The sequence below is a fragment of the Stegastes partitus genome, unplaced genomic scaffold (assembly GCF_000690725.1).
Source record: "Stegastes partitus isolate 25-593 unplaced genomic scaffold, Stegastes_partitus-1.0.2 Scaffold1898, whole genome shotgun sequence".
In the NCBI taxonomy this organism is placed as follows: domain Eukaryota; kingdom Metazoa; phylum Chordata; class Actinopteri; family Pomacentridae; genus Stegastes; species Stegastes partitus.
Window position 1 is genome coordinate 48,248 of NW_007579629.1, and position 17,348 is coordinate 65,595.

The 17,348-nt window shown below is 39.5% G+C and overlaps 1 protein-coding gene across 3 annotated transcripts in view; it reads left to right on the top strand.

Moving 5' to 3' along the window:
• The first annotated feature begins 9,506 nt into the window (after positions 1–9,506).
• LOC103373058 (melanophilin-like) overlaps positions 9,507–17,348 on the top strand; it is a 41,750-nt gene continuing 33,908 nt past the window's right edge. For all 3 annotated transcript variants that reach the window (XM_008302857.1, XM_008302858.1, XM_008302859.1), the window contains exons 1-2: positions 9,507–9,556; positions 13,747–13,907. In XM_008302857.1, the coding sequence (XP_008301079.1) occupies positions 13,783–13,907 (125 nt within the window). In that variant the 5' untranslated portion in view covers positions 9,507–9,556; positions 13,747–13,782. The remainder of the gene's footprint in view (positions 9,557–13,746; positions 13,908–17,348) is intronic.

A 17,348-nucleotide genomic window follows, 5' to 3' on the forward strand; every position in this document is an offset into this window, starting at 1 on the left:
GTTTCCCGACAATATTCACATCAAATGAAAGCTCAGAGTCTCGTCTTTCCGATGATATAAACGTTTTTGACATGCAACAACCACAGTATTGATACAAAGAACTTTTTGTACAGTTCATTCCTCACCAGGTTGGTCTCATTATGTCCGTACACATCCAGTGAATATAATCCAGTAAAATAATTTGGTCCGTAACACGTTCCTCATAAACATGTTCCTCATTAATTTAAACCCCTTAATGCTTTTATATTAAACATAAGTTTTATATTTAAGATAAGATAAGATAAGATATGCCTTTATTTATCTCAGAGTGGAGTAATTCACATTGTTGTTAGCAGCATTACACATAGAGATACACACATACTAGACAGAAAAATGTACATATAAATATAAGAAATAGTGCAAACAAGTATAAAAGTACACATGAAAGAGTCTAGTGCAAACAGAATATGAGAATGGGCAATAATAACAATAATAATAATAATAATAACAATAAGCAGTGCAAATGCAGATATATACATACATACATGAGTGAGACTGGGTTGCATGGACGTGCCAGAATAAAAAATGGAGTCAAATTATCAGTTTTACAGATATTGCTTTCAAATTTAAAATATGAGAGCAATACAATTTTGTCTATTAGCACACAGTGTGTTTTAATTCACACCACCTAATGCTGCTTTATGCTCCTTTATTTTCAAGAAAGAACTTAGGCGAGGATCAAAAAAATATTATTTTCTGTGATCATTGAAATAGAATAACTTTTTACTGGCAGCACCCAGAATGATTCTGATTGCTGTGGCTAAAACTAGAGCGTGTTATCTTTACAACAAAGGTCAAACTTTATANTAATATAATCCAGTAAAATAATTTGGTCCGTAACACGTTCTTCATAAACATGCTCCTCATTAATTTAAACCCCTAAATGCACCTAAAGTTTTATATTTAAGATATAAGATAAGATAAGATAAGATGTGCCTTTATTTATCTCACAGTGGAGAAATTCACATTGTTGTTAGCAGCATCAAACATAGAGATACACACATACTAGACAGAAAAATGTACATATAAATATAAGAAATAGTGCAGACAAGTATAAAAGTACACATAAAAGAGTATAGTGCAAACAGACTATGAGAATGGGCTTCTGAATGGGGGTACATAGAAAAGATATATATGGAATAAATATATAATAATAGGAATAATAATAACAATAGCAATAAACAATAATAATAATAACAATAAGCAGTGCAAATGCAGATATATACATACATACATGTTGAGAGATAGTGCAAATAAACAGTGAAGTTTAAATAAATATTGTTAAATATGAGTAATGCTCTTTTTTTGGTCTATTAACTAGGGGATATTGCACGTTGTGGGTCTACTGGGAACATAGCTGGTTGTAGAGTCTCACAGCAGAGGGGAGGAAGGACCTGCATTTAGGAGAAACGGCTATTTTGAAGTAAGAACTACAAATTCCAGTAGCGTTACAATACAATGTGATTGGACACCATGAAATATGTAGTTCTACTTGGGGTTTACGACTAGGGTTGTGTTTTTGTATTAATTAACTAAAATAAATGGATTTAAGTACTGACAAATGTGCTACTCTTAAAGTATAATATGTGTAGTATTAAATAAATGTAAAAGAGTTCATTGTATTGAAAGAAATTTCATGACTATTGCCGTGAGACTGGGTTGCATGGACATGCCAGTATAAAAAATGGTGTCAAATTACCAGTTTTACAGATACTGTTTTCAAATTTAAAATATGTGTGCAATACATTTTTGTTTATTGGCACACAGTCTGTTTTAATTCCCAACACCTAATGCTGCTTTATGCACCTTTATTTTCAAGAAAGAACTTAGGCGAGGATCAAAAAATAATAATTTTCTGTGATTATTGAAATAGAATAACTTTTTACTGGCAGCACCCAGAATGATTGAATGAACTTTATATACACTCCATAAGGGTCAATAACAGCATTTATTTTAATTTGGAGATGTCATTTTACAGGTGGTTGCATTGATGTCAAGTTTAATCAGAAAACTGAACAAAAGATGGAAAAAGAAAAGTTTCAAAGGAAAGTTGCCACTGCCCACCCGACCGGGATGCAGCTGGCACTAAAACAAGCGCGCCTGCCCCTCCTCCTCCACCTGCTCACCTTATAATTACGCTCACCTGTGTTCCTTTGTTCATTCCAGCCAAGGACCTTTAGCTCAGCGCTTCAACTAAAGACACCACTGGTAGGATGAATATTATGGACAATATTGCTGTGATGGTTCATCTGTCTGTATTGTTGCTGTTGGGTTGATGCTGCGTGCTTTGTTGTTTGGTATTCAGTTCCACTTAGTATTGAGCTGAAGTTGGTCAGCTGGTTAGAAGTGTTTCATTTGCTTTAAAAGTGACTCAGTGAAATATTGATTAAAACCTTGGTTGAAGAAAACATTAGTTGATTAAAACTGTAAAGATAAGTTAAAACTTGATTTTGAACTCACAATACTTTGTTAAAAATGTTTAATGATTATCTTATTTGGTTAATCGTATGGGTTCAGTATATTTAAAATGTTTAGCAAAATTTAAGTTAAATTGTTCAGAATTGATGAAAAAAGTAATTCATTTTTGTCACTATCATTGTCTCAGTCATACTCTTTGTTTCATTGTTGGTTATCAACCTACTCCTTGCTTTCTAAATTGGAATAAAAAGTTGGAAATGGAGTTGAGTTATCGCAGCGTCCTTTTTGTTTGAAGTCAGGCCTTTCACAAGTTTGGGCAGAAGCTGAAGAGATTTTTTTTTTTTAAAACCTGACAATTGAAATGACCCGGAATGATAAGGATAAAACACCATCCTTGATTCTTGCATTTCAAGATGACCAGGGAATGTAATGAAAATGCTAAGGCACTAAGAACAAAGTACCAGTGATGTGTCATACGCTTTACAGTGAATCAGAAGAGCCAACTCCCATCTAGTGAGAGACGGCTCCTGACTATTTTGTTTTTTTTCGCTGCTCAGTGGCTCAGCTCAGCTCACGGCAGAACTTTTTTTGACTGGCAGCATGGCGGCCTTGTGGCCAATCACATGGGAGAATTTAGTGCCACAGCTGATGCTATAATGGAGATGCGATGCTATCTTGAGGAGCCCCACATCCAAAGAGCAGAAGAGCCACTGAGCTGGTGGCAGACCAAGGCTTCAGTCTTCCCCCACCTGGTGAAGGTGATGGAGGGGAGACAACATCTGTTCCCTCTGAGAGAGTCTTCTCAAAAACCAGGCAGATAATAACTGAGAGAACAGCATCAGGCCAGCCAAACTGAGACATTTAATTTTTTTGGATGCAAACCTGCACTAAGGACATACTGTTTGGTGTTTGAACTGAGTTTTGTTCTGTTTCTGTTCTGTGAGTTTGTTTGCAGTGTTTTCTTCATCTGTTTTCATGTTAAATTAAGATTGAAAGTTTGATTAAAATATTAAAAGTAAGAATGCCTGCTTTTGTAACATAAAAGTACACAAAATTAGGTCATTATACGGCTTATCATAAAAACACTAAATTCAAAAGGGTTTATCAACACACAAAGCATTCATATTTGCCAAGTTAGGCTAAACTATGAGGCTACAGATGATAATAAATTAAGAGCGGTTTGGGAGTTGAAAGAGCCGGCTCTTCTTTGGGAGCCACACCACACGAACAAGAGCGGGCTCTTTAAAAAAAAAAAAGAGCCAAACTTCCCATCACTACAAAGTATACCCCTCTTATTTTGCAGCATGCACCTGCCTTTGTGTGACCTTCTGAATCACCAACAGTGTACAAGATTATTACACGTGCAGAAACGCAGAGCGATGCAGACAGACCGAACACGAGTCCAGACCTGGCTGTGGTGAGCATGCATCCTGACATGTATGTATGCATGTATGTTCCAGCAGAGCGTCAGAAAAATATGTTGGGCCACCTGAACCTGCTCATCCACATGATCGATGAGGTATGGACACACCAAAGTTAGCTGTAACTGGTCTGTAGATTTACTGCAAATGGTTAAAAAAAAAAAGAAAGACAGAAAGGAGACTCAGGAGTGTCAGTTTCACAAAGCAACTTCAGCTTAGCACTGTTACTACCACAACACAATCCAGAAGCTGCTTGCTGGCAGGTTTTTTCAACTGTACCTGAGTTTCGCCGTCTCTTTACCAGACACCTGCAGACTAAAGACGTTTCAGACATGGTCTGTCTTTTTCTTCAAGAGCCAGTTGATATTAGAGCACAGTTATTCTGCAGAACTGTGACCAGACCTCACTTATGTGTTGTTTTTTTATTGCCTAAATAACATCTCATCGAGGGTTTCTGCACAATCAGTCATTTATCTTAACAGTATTCTTGTATAACCCAACATGGACATCCTCTAAATTCAGAGCACATCCTTTGTGTTGCACTTTTTTATAAAACATCGGAGACCATTTGCATATTTCCAAGGCAGCCACCACTTGAGCAAGCGGAAATGTTACTCAGGCAATCGGGTGTTTACTAAACACTTTTGCGGTCTGCCCAAGTCACTGTCATACATGACTTACCAAAGAGGAATTTCCAAGCACAACTTTTTTAAACTTAGACAGAAGCTATGAGACTTTTGGCAGTAATCAGTTAGTTTGATATATTTTAGGGATTACATTGCCCAATCACTGTTACTTAAGTGAAATCTTGATACCTGAAGGCTCGGCCTCCCATCCTACTTCTGGAAACTCTGGAAACCACAAGTAGACCTGCAGTCTGAGAGCAAAGGGCTCTGTTAGGATGATATAGTACAATGAGGTATTTAAGATAAGGTAGAGCTTGGTCATTAAGAACCTTTGGGCCCTGCATGGTGGCAGGATGGAGCCTCTGTGGATCAAGGTTGTTCATCCTGCAGATGCTTGATTGGATGAGGATCTCGGGAGTTTGGAGACTCTTTGTCATGTTCCTTGAGCTGTTCATTAGCAGTTGATGTGGTGTGGTGGTGTCTGTCCTGTTGCAGCAGACAGCTGAAGCTGAGGAGTGCTTTTCTAAACACAAGAAATTTGTAATACTGTGTGGAATTTGGGGGATGTTTTTTTCTTTAAACTGACATCTTTGTTTGTATTTAAGTGACATATTACATATGGAGGATACTCTGGCTCAAGTTTCCTTAAATAGCTCCGGTAGGGAGTCTGCAGGCCAACGCAGGGTGAGTGAAAATCAAACATGCGACCGGTCAATCATGTATTGTCCAGGATTTTTATAAACACTAGTTGTTTGCACTGGGTGTTCTCCAAGATTGGAGGAATTTAATGCTATCATTCACTGGGAGATACTGTAACTGCAGGAACCGACTGAGCTGAAGCCAATCCTTTGTTGTTGTGTTTTTTCACATCAAATTCAAAGACCCTAAGTTCCTGCTGCACGGGGAGTTCCGCTATTCTAGCAATTTATATCATGACCACCAATCTTTAAATAATATAAATGACTTCAAAAATCTGTGACCTGTTGCTTACCTCGTCTTGCTGGTTTGGATGTAAGTGAAGTTGTATGTACTGGATGGCTTAAAGAACTGAGTGAACCTTATGCTTTAAATCCTGTTACCAATATAAACTCATGTACAGTTGAGTAAAAGAACACATTCGCAGTAATGTTATATGTAATGTAAGTCACTATTTGGCATGTGTCACGTGCATGGAACATGAAAAATAGATGCTAATGTACACAATGTGCTTATTTATGATTAAAAATAACAATAATAATGGTTGAGATACAAGAGAGCAAAAAGAAGAGAATACATATACCTGAGGATGTGAGTGCAACTGGTGACGCAACATGTCATTTAGAAAAATTAAGAAAAGTCATACTATATCTCTGCCTGTTGTTCTAAACAGGTCAAAATGTATGATGACTGGTGAGTTACTGTATGGGTGTGACAGTAGTAACAACTGCTGCAAGCATTTCAGATTTATTTTATTTTTCGTTTTCCAATCACATGTAGAATTTTTTAAAAAACTGCACTTTGTAAAACACATTCTAAGTAGGCGTGGGCGGCTGTGGCTCAGCGTGTTGTCCTCCAATTGCGAGGTTGGCGGTTCAATCCCCCGCCCCTCCACAGTCGAAGTGTCCTTGGGCAAGACACTGAATCCGAAGTTGCGCCCAATGGCACCTTGCATGGCAGCTCTGTCGCCAATGCGTGTGTGAATGGGTGAATGAGCAACACATTGTAAAGCGCTTTGGGTAAAAGTGCTATGTAAGTGCAGACCATTTGCCAAGTATTATTCAAGTTGAATTAATTTTATTTCTCCAATTATTAAACATATTTTATCAAGAAATCATCTTGCAATGCAGTCACATGATGCAGCACCTATCAGTACAAATGTAATAATAAATTATTTTAGTTCTCTCCACTGCTACCTTCCCTTTTAAATAATGTTGTATTTAAAAATAATAATAATAAGTTGATGTCTTTGCAGCTTTTCTTCTCCGGGACTTACTCCACAATGTGCACATAGTCCCCCAAATTATACAAGGGCCCAGCTCCCCCTTGAGTCAACGAGGGGATCAAGGTTTACAACTTTGACGAAAGCATGAAATTAAACTGTCCTACACAAAAAAGAGGGGGAAATACATCAAGAGAATGAACTGCAAAAATAATAACAAAATCAGGTAAACTTGTGCTTACGTTGGCTATCATTGAGTTGTGAAGTACCCTGAAAATGACACATTCTGAATTGAACTGAACTGAATTTAATAGATTTTTTTCTCCCTCTCCAAGTTTGATGTCAGCAAATAACAGTAAGATTAAGTTGATGTGCAACAGAGTTTAGAAATTGCAGACCAGAAAAGATGACCCACCACATGTGAGTGACCAGTCCAGACCATAAGGAGGTGTGATGGCAATCCTCACAGGCATCTATTATCTCGGTACAGTTCTGAACCATTGCAAGATGGAAATCAATGGGTTGGCATTATCAGTGTATTGTCTATTGCAATTACAACAATTTCTATTCTATTCTACTTATTCTTAGACCAACAGATGGGGCAAACTGTTCTAAATGGGGAGGAATGTAGTGGGGGCACTGGGGTGTCAGATGGACCGATGGCAAATGGTTTACATGGCTCACAGATTAAGTAGGAGGGCCCCAGCAGAATTCTGTTTAGAGCCTGTTGGAGCTTAACCTAATCTTTGTTACACTGATATTTCAAAGCTAGTGGTTGCCTAGAGTTGATTTTAGGATTGTGTGCTTTTGTCCAATGTAAGGGCTACGTGGACAGTGGGAGTGGTGATGGGATGGTCCAGGGCGGGGTGCCAGAAAATCGCCATTATTTTTCAAATCCCAGTGTTGACAGACTTTTGATCCATGGATAAGATGAAAACGGCAGAAGGGATGTGCATCACATTTCACATGTCCTTGTGCATAATACTGATAGTGCTGTTAGTTGTAGGCAGGGCAGTGGTTCAGTGGTTAGAACCTAATTGCAAGAAGGTCCTGGGTTCTTAAAAGGTTTTTCTTTAAGCAGTTGCATGTCCTCTGATTACTTGCAAGAGTTTGTCCTGCAATCATAAACATGCTAAGAAGATTTTTCCAAAGTGCCCCCAGGGAAGATACTGTCCTAGAGCTGGACCCAAGGTGCTGTATGGTAGCCACCCGCTGATACTTTGAATGGGTTCAGTGCAGAGGACACATTTCCTTGCAGGTATCAGTGAATGATCATTTCAGTTATTGTTAGCATGTCAATGTGCTGTTTTTTTTATATGCAGAAATGAGCAAAATAAGCAGTCAACACCACAACTGAGTATTTCCACCTTGAAACTGCAGAGTGCTGAGGACTCTCAAGTCTCAAAAACCACTGATTAAGACCTAAAGGGTTTCATATGTAATAAACCTTCGGAACAAAACCTGTCAGCTTACAGGGTGGGGCTTTCTGTATTATTATTCCTTGTCATTGCAGGTGAGCTGACATGAGGGTGAAGGGATGTGTGAGGATAGAGGTGGAGACTGTATACATTCAAAGGGAGTACAGAAGTGCATCCAAGCGCTTGTAAGGTAGAAATTACTGTCATGCAAAACAAACAAATGTAACTGTAAATGTAAAATATGTAACTTTAATACACAGAGTATTTTGGGGGTTCAAATCAATGGCAAAAGAGGAACTAGTGCAGTATGCGTGCAACTGAATGGAAAGACATGCCTGCAGTAGACTAGTGATGTGGTGATTTTTTTCTCAATGTTTTTTCACAATGTTTACAGGACACAGAAAGCATTTGCTTGATCTGGGAAGCCAACAGCTACATTTAAAGTGTTTTTTTTAATAGCTAAAGGGTATTTCAGTATGTAAGACTGCCATAAATACATTCTAGATCAGCCTTTCTTAATCTGTGTGGGGGGAAAAAAAAAAAAAACTCCTATGCAGTATGTATAGATCCATCCGCCACAATGTAATAAAATTCCAAAAATGTAAAGTGTAAAAATAAAGAGAGGGACCAACTTTCTCAAGGATGTATTCATGTTTATGTAATCCACAGGAAGATGACAGGGCCTGGTGGTTGAGCAAATAAGAAAATTGGATTGCTGGACTAGTCACATGGCTTAAATCAACTCTTTTGGAAAGCACACACCAGTGGGGGAGGCCATGGGAGCCAATCCTTATGTTTATGAGAGAGAGAACGAGACAAATAAATTAACAAAGAAAGGTCATCTCGGCTCAGACCCTGCTGATTTTCACATTCGGTTGGATGTCTTCAGCTTTGCCTTAATCGGTTTGAGTGTACATTTCTGTCACAATAGATGAGAAGCTTCTTGCGTGATGGCTGCGCTTACTCTATCCAACTAACTTTCACATGACATAAGAGTAATGGTAATCATCTCAGCTCTAAAAAAAAAAAACTCAAGTTGTAGTTCCAAGTGTAAATGTTTGGCTTTGTCAGAGGAACCTGATTTCTCTCTGACAAAGCAAAGTCGACCCACCCACTGTGCTAATAGAAGTCCTGCAGCTATATTCTGTCTCGAGGTGCCCTTTAAATGCAGCATTGCATCAGTTATTAACAAGAAAAAAAGCTTTTGCATGTTCGAAGACCTCCCAATGTTTCTTGTGCAACAAAAAAGACCTGACTACATTGGTATCAATAAAGAGTTAAAGGCTCTGAAGTCATGCATCACGACTCTCTCATATAACATAAGATCCACAACATGTGACTGAGGGACTTAAGCCCAAATGGCCTCTCTGTAACCTCATGATCAGTGTACATTTGGACTGTCCGAGCAATCAACTGTCCCAAATAACAGCTTCCAAACAGATCGATTTCCTGTTAACCAGGTACTTTCCTGACATATTGGCTGTTCCGCTGTATTTAAATAGCTGTGAATGAGATCAGGAGGGCCAAAAGCACATAGCCTGACCCTTTGAAGTAAAGTCAAGAAAGGCGGAGAGGAGGCTGTCTCCCAGCCTTTTCTTCCTCCTGGTTAACTAGACATGTGATTAGCATTGCTGTCTGCTACTTAGTTTGCCCTGCAGTCAGGCTGGTCTGCCTTCAGGGGAAACGCTGTCTGCAGGCTACTCAGCCAACAGCAAGGTAAGTCAGTGTCGTGTTAAAGCTGTGTTAAAGCCTACATGTGTTTGTATCTCAGAGGTGTTGATGTGTTTGGAATCCTGCTTCTTCGTTGTGATTTGCGTTGCTTTATTTGTCAGTGGACAGCAGGGATTGGTCCTGTTTCTTTGGGCCAAACTCATGTTTGAGAGGGTTTCCGCTTGTTATTCGAGACATGGTTAAATCTCCACGTTAGAGCATTTAAAGTGGTTTTAATTAATTCAGAAGTTGTGCTGTTGTTGTGGTGAAACTACTGCAGGTTTGTGTGTCCCTACACCTGTTATCAAGTCAAACCTTCCTTGTGCAAACACAAGGAATCCTGTTAATGTGCACCTGTTGAATTCTGTAAATCAACAATGAATTGTATTTGAAAAAAAATGTATGTTTTAGGAATCATTGGCTTCATGATTTGGATTTGTTTGTCTAAGGAATAAAGCCTAAAGTGCTATAAGGAATATTTTGATGAAATTTTGGATTGGTTTCTTATTGTTCCGTTAATACAACAGAGTACATGTGCACACCCACTAAGCAAATATGCATACGTCTTGTTTATACTGCTTGGCTGTTAAAGTGTAAGAACTGAACTGTGGGAAAGTTATAAGACTGTTTTTATGTAGCTGGATGAGTACAATGGTCTGCTCGCATTTTACCAATTAGGTGAGAACATGTTTCTCTGTCAAACTGGCACGCTTGTTTTGACCATTAGTGCCCACTTGCAGAAGCAGAAATTAGATTAAGCTCCTCAGTGATTTGAGTCTTTTTGACATGGCCTGTGGAAAACAAGACAATTAGGTAATGGCCCTGAACATTCCTTTACTCCTCTCTGACTTTGTGAAACTCTTCACATGCCGTTCGGTGGTATTGGTTGTGTGTGTGGAGGTGTGTGTAGGTGTGTGTCACTCTGTCAGCTTGAGCTGACTTACCTCATCCTCTGAAACCAATGCATTATGAAACTGAACCATGTGAAACATTTGGTCGGGCTCCATTGAACAGAAACTTGATTAAAATCCTGCAGCAATGTGATGGTTGAACTGTGCCAGACCTTCCCAGATCACAGGACAGATGCATGTGGCAGAGAGATTTTAAGCAGTCAATCGAGTCCAATGCTCCAAGTCTCTGACCCCTGGTAAATACTATTATTCTGCTCTGATTTGTTTGGACAAAACAGCAGAAAACTAAATTGACAGCAGATTTCTCAATGTGAGCAGTAAAATTCAGACATCTTTGGCTCACAGCTGACAGCTTGGGAGTAACTTGCAAACACAAGAAAGCTTTTATATGAAGATGGCTGGAAAAGACACTGTGGTAGAATAAAAACACATACAGCAGCATTAAAGGCTCTTTGTGCAACGGCCAGAATCGCAGGATGTCCCTGGAGCACCAACATCTCCCCCCTACCTTCACCTTTTATTAACAACCACAAAGGTTGTGTACACAAGAGAAACCAAAACATACTCCAGCTACAAACATTAGCCAATGCTAGCACTGTAAAACACATGAAATGGCTTTAACGAGTGTCTGTCAGTCGGCTCAGAGTGGACCAGTGGACAAACATTCATGTGTCCACTTCAGTTTGTCCACAAACAGACTTGTGTGAGGAAACAGACACACATAAAGCACAGTGGAACAGACACGAATTGAGAAGGAGTAACAGAGAAGAGCCTCAAAATGTTTTTTAGGGTAGCAGCTGAATGCACTTTTGCTTGTCCACTGCAGCCTGAGAGGCCACTTTTGCTTTATTTGTCAGGCCAAGAGTTTCAAAGGGAGGTGCTCACATGCATTTACATGACTGCACTGGACAGAGAAGCTCAGATTACACCAAACACAGAGGAAGTGTGACTTCATTCTCTGCTAAGAATACTTCTACAATATCTTTACATAGCAGATAGTTGCTTGCTGCTGTATTAAATAATCCATGCTATATTGATGCTTAAAATCTTGCATGTTGCACCATTAAATGTTTGTTCAAATGCTTTGCATGACTTATGCTTGCAAACAACCTGCAGTTGTGCAAATAATTGCTGTGCCCTCGAAGGCCTCTCACTTAATGTCACCAATTAGATTTACATCTGTAAACCTGGCTATGCCTTAAACACAGGCGAGGCAGATCAGAAAGCAGAGAATCTAAGTAACATTTAAGGTTTTTATAGAAGATATCAATCAATGACAAAAAGCATAGCGCAACTGAACAGTAAGCTATTCCTCTCGGAGTTGGTAGAGACCAAAATAAGAGGCAAAAAAAAAAGGAAAGAATATTAAACTTACATTAATCAGATGGACAGAAACACAACAGCATATGAATGATGTGTAAATAAGTCATTGTTGCTAATACGCTCCTAAAACTAATACCCAAAGATTTCGCCTTGCTTACTGCCAAGAAAAGAAAAAAGAAGACTGTAACCTTGGCTTCACTAAATCTGCCTCAATGAGCTTGTCAGAAGCTATTTTGTAGTCGTCAAGTAATAACAATGAAGCCATAGAAGTTTCCAGTTTGTGTCTCAGCCTTGTTTGTTTTCATATCCTCACTTCTGGATCCTGTCACTTACCAGCCGTACACCAGATGTGCTCAGACTTTCCTCCCAGTTACACTCACCTGACTTCCACACCCACCTCACCTGCTTCCCATCCCCCAACATCAACTGTATGCAGGGATCGATCAGCTCTCTCTGACAGAGGTTCTGTGGTTTTGAAGCTCAGTTTGGTGGTTCTGGCTGTCTCCATCTTGGTGGTGACCTCTCCAAACGCCGATTTAAAAATGAGTATGAGGTGTGCATGCTCAGCCACGCAAACGTCTCTGGACCATGGATTGTCCTGTGACGTTACCCACCTTTCTATTGTTTATTCCTCCCTGAGAAGGGATTTAGCAATAGAGACCAAAGCTATTTTTTGTACCTTTTTTTTAATTTTTTTTATTTCTGCTGTAAAGTTGGACGTTTTAATTTGGAGGTCTATGGTGACTGACTCGCTTTTGGAACTTGCCTCAAGTGGCCATTTAAAGATCTGCAGTTTTTGGCACATTGGCAGCGTTTTTCAGATGTTACTGCTTGCCCCTCCATCAGCTCCAATATACCTGCTGGATTGTCCCGTCATTATTGATTCTTGCTCTGCTCTTACCATCTGGTTACCTTTTTGAATCCTGTGTCTCCTGCCTGCCTGCTTACCTGTTCTCCAGCATGATCACCATTTGCTTGTGTAGTTGAATAGTTTTCTGTCTGCATTTGGGCCCTCCTTCCTCTCTTTGTCATACAAACTGTGACAGAAGTGCAGTGAAGCCATAAATGTGGAACAAATAATTTGTTTCATTATTTTGATGTAGAAACATTCAGACCTGAATATAATAGACATTTATTCTATTCAGAGGTGAGGACCAGGAGGATTTATTTTTGTCTTTATAGTATGAGATCCTCTTTTCGTGTTTGCATCCTTTCTTAGCTGTGCAGAAATGCTCTCTGGTATCTGCACACTGGTCTTCTTACTGGCTCACAAAGGTGCCAGGAGAGATCTGCTGGATTCGACTAACTTTACATTACACTTGTACACAGAACTTGGACTGTGGATTTAACTTCCTGCATCTCACATTGTAGAAAGAGATCCGTTTCAAAGCACACGGGCATGAACAAGAAAGACTTAACAAAAGCTGAGGTTGTGCCTTAATTTCAGAGCATTTTTTGAACTGCAAACAGCCTTTTTGACTGTTAACATTTGTTCAGGTGTTAGTAAACTGAGTTCAGTGAGTCAGTCACAGTTCATAAAGTTGTTTATGAATTCCTTCTCTGAGCTTCCACTGGCAAGTTCAACTTGTAGAGAAATTCATGTGCAAACGTCACCTGGGAAATCTATTTTCCAACACTTCTCATGTTACCTGAAGTTGTACCATTAACACAACACGATTTTCCAACTGATTAACACTCACGTCATGTCGTGAGGTTCAGCACCTAAAGGAGTAAAGAATGTGAAACTAACTGATTATTTGCAAAAACAATGCAAGTGAACCTCTTCAAAGAGATTCACCACTGCAGTGTTTTCATTGCAGATTGTTCTTATTAAATATGAGCATTTATGTAAACTCTGCCATACATTGCCCACATCTCTCTGAATACCAATAATCCTGACTAATGATCTAATTTGGCTTAATTAGCAATAAAGTGGTTTTTATTTTCACTACTCCCCTCTAGACCACCACCAGGGAGCCAGCCAGCAGCTGCACAATCATGCCTGGCACCACCGCAGGCAAGAAGCTCGATCTGTCCAAGCTGACGGATGACGAGGCCAAGCATGTGTGGGAGGTCGTCCTGAGAGATTTCAACCTGAGGAAGAAGGAGGAGGACAGGCTTGGGTAAGTTAAAAAGATCACATGTGTCTCCTAATTTATTTAACGTTCTCTGTACATTTCAAGTTAACTAAACGCTGTTTCTATTACTGTGTTTACAATTAAATCTCCAACTCCTGTTAATGGAATGAGAGTAGGTTCCATAGACCAATAAATGCACTCTATTGAATTACACTTCTGTAAAATCATATTTTCGTGTGTTTAATGTGTCTCAGCTGTGTCTCCTGTGTAGCGCAGTGTTCCTACTGTAATCTAGTATAAGACATCTTCCCATAGGCTGGTCGTAGAATACACAGATTCTAACAACGGTTGCAGAGATGCCTTTTTATCTGGTTTTATAACTCGTGGCTGCTGTTGCATAGAGATAAGTGAGTTGTTCTACTTGAGAGGGATCACCTGGTGTATCAGATCTGTGTGTAGGAGGATGCAGGACAAGCATGAAGTCCTGAGCTGCACACAGCTGCTGCCTTCACTGTTGCTGGCTAATACAGCAGGATTTCAGTGAAGACCACACATCCATTGCAGCTTAGGATCGGTTTATCACTGAACAAATATTTGAGCATTTAGAGGATCTGATGATGTGTCTGATCGGATCATAACAAACACATACTTCCTCTACAGCAGCGGTATGTTTCAATGTCTGCTAATGTCAGTTGTTAAAGGAAGACTGTGCTGCAGTATCACCTGAAAGGAAGCCCTGTCCGGTGTCTTTCACAAGGGGGTTCACTGCACTTTTCCATCAAGACAGAGCGCTCACCTTTCCCCGTTAGCCAGGAATCACATGTTCCGTCTCCCGAATCGCATGATGCCAGATAATTGTTTCATTTGCAAAGCAAGAAGGTGGACAAGCAACCAATTTGTTTGATGTAAACTAAGGAGAAGCTACAGACTGACTTTGTTCCACATCACCAGCAGCTGATTCAGTCATTTGCTCCTAATTCCCTGCTCACATCTCCCTGGCAACGGTGACTGATGGATGGTTTATAAATCAGGCTGTGGAGGAAGAGATTTAGAGGGAATTTCCCTTCTCCTGTGTGCATGACCTGTGCAGAGCTGAGCAGCAGCCGTCCTGTAGGATTGTTAAGAGTCCACAAAACTTAAAAAAAAAACTCAGTGGTACATCTTTAAAGTAATTAGACCTGCTGTGTGCGTCTCTAATCTGCCTTCTTTGTAGTCTAAAATGGCAAAACAAGTGATGCTGAAGGCTGAACAGTGCAATCTGGGTCACATTTAGGCTATAAGGCTCCCAAAGATGGAACACCACAGCTGGATAATAAAAAACAACCTTTGCCGTATCCGCTTATGCGCCCCTATTCAACAAATTATTAAAGTTTCAAGTGTCCCCACAGTGCAAAGATGGCTAATTTCACCATGACAATATATCCTCTGGTTTAAGGGATGTTCTAAATGAGCTGAAGATCAATGCTGTTCCCGCCCACTTCAATAAGAACAGGCTGCCTCCGAGCAGTCAATCAAAGTTTGAGCTGGAGGGCTACTGGCTACTCAGGTGTGAGGTGGCACATGGGATGGATTCTTACTGGATGTCAACGTCTTAATATCATAACAGCTTTTATTTTTTACACCTTCAAGTTTATAGCAGCCGCAAAACCCAATAAACATGATTGTCAGCACATGTGAGATTCAGTGTGTTTCCCCAAAAAGTGGAACTGAGCCAATCTGGGTGTAAAAATAAAATGCTTTTATAAATATAATAGGAGTTTATTGCTTTAAGAAATCCTTCTACTCGTTGTGTCTTAACAAAGTAAAAGCAGCTGCCAGTTTGTCAAGTTTTAACCTTTAAAAGCCTCGACACATCTGAAATCCTCCCAGACAGGTGTTTTCAGTTATGTTGCCTGATTAAAACTTTTTGTGGCACCATGTGGGCGGATGCAGACCCTGTTCTGGATGGATGTCTAATAAGTCAGTGCATCACATAATTCCCTGCATGGCTCCATCCAATTTCACCTTAGAAGAACTTTAGGCCAGTTCAAAAAAACACCAGTTTGGGTGCTCAGCGGCTTTAAAAGAAAAAACAGAACAACCTAAAGTCAGCTATAGGAAGACAACAAATCTATTCCAGCAAGTTTATTTCCACTACTGACAGTTTGTACGAATTTAATTAGGTCACACAACCGATCTGAACCACTCGTTTCCCAAATCTGGGACACTTTTTCTGAATTCAATCAAAGCATTTTCTGTCATCCCTAATTTAGTTATTTCTGCCGGAGGAAGCTGAATTGTCTCCTCTGTTAATTACAGAGCTTTCGACTGTCTACATGCGCCTGATGAAAGGGTCATTCTACATTGATTTACTTACGTTACTGCTGGAACCTTCGTGTCGCCGTTCTGCATTTCCCAAAAATAGGTGGGAATGGATGGCGATGGGTGAACAGAGTCAGACTGTCCTCCGGTTTCAGCTCTCGCCAAGGTTTCTTCTTCAGCTATTTGTTTTCCGCTCAAACGAGTCGTTGTTTGCAGCTCAGGCAACTGTTGTTTTCATGCAAGGCCTCTGGATCTATAAATAGGCGCAGATTTTCATGTGGTTCACATATAAAACTCTCCACGCCTAAATCTTGTAAAAACCACATATGTTGGATCACAAAATGAAATATTTTGGCAATGATTTCAACTTTGTTTTGTTTTTCGAAGTCCACTAAAATAACAGAAGCCATCTCATTTTCTTAGTGTATTTTTTTTTTTAAGTGTTATGATTGAAATTTTTTTTATTATTTTTTTTGCTTTTCTCCTGCATGACCTTTTAATCCTCATGATTTCACATGATGATCAAATGTATGTAAGCAAATGTAGCTGCAATGTCTGAAAACCTGAAATCTATGATGTATTAATGTCAAAAAGACTTTTAAACCACTCCTGTATGGGGGGAAAATATTGATAGAAAACAGGTGAATTGGAATAGAATAGAATAGAAAATACTTTATTCATCCCAGGCCTGGGAAATTATTTGACATAAAAGCTGTACCATCCATCCATCCATCCATCCATTATCTATACACCACTTAATCCTCACTAGGGTTGTGGGGGGCTGGAGCCTATCCCAGCTGACTTAGGGTGAAGGCAGGGGACACCCTGAACAGGTCACCAGTCTATCACATGCTCTGTATCCTCTGGAAAGTAAATAGATTATTATTTTCATCTGCCATAAACCACAATGTAAAGAGGATTTTTCCATTAAAATGTCAAAGATTTTAATTTATTGTATTAAAGAACATACACAGTGCTGAATAGATGTATGAGACCACCACCCAATATAAAAGGTGAATTCAGTTTTAAATTCCTCATTCCTGTTCAAAATGGTAAAATGTCGAGAGCTGAGAGCAAATTAAAGCACTTTATGATGCTGGATGGTCTATATACATATATACAGTGCGTAACACATTGGACAGGTGGTCTAATACATTTGGTAAGCACTGTATGTAAATGAGTTTA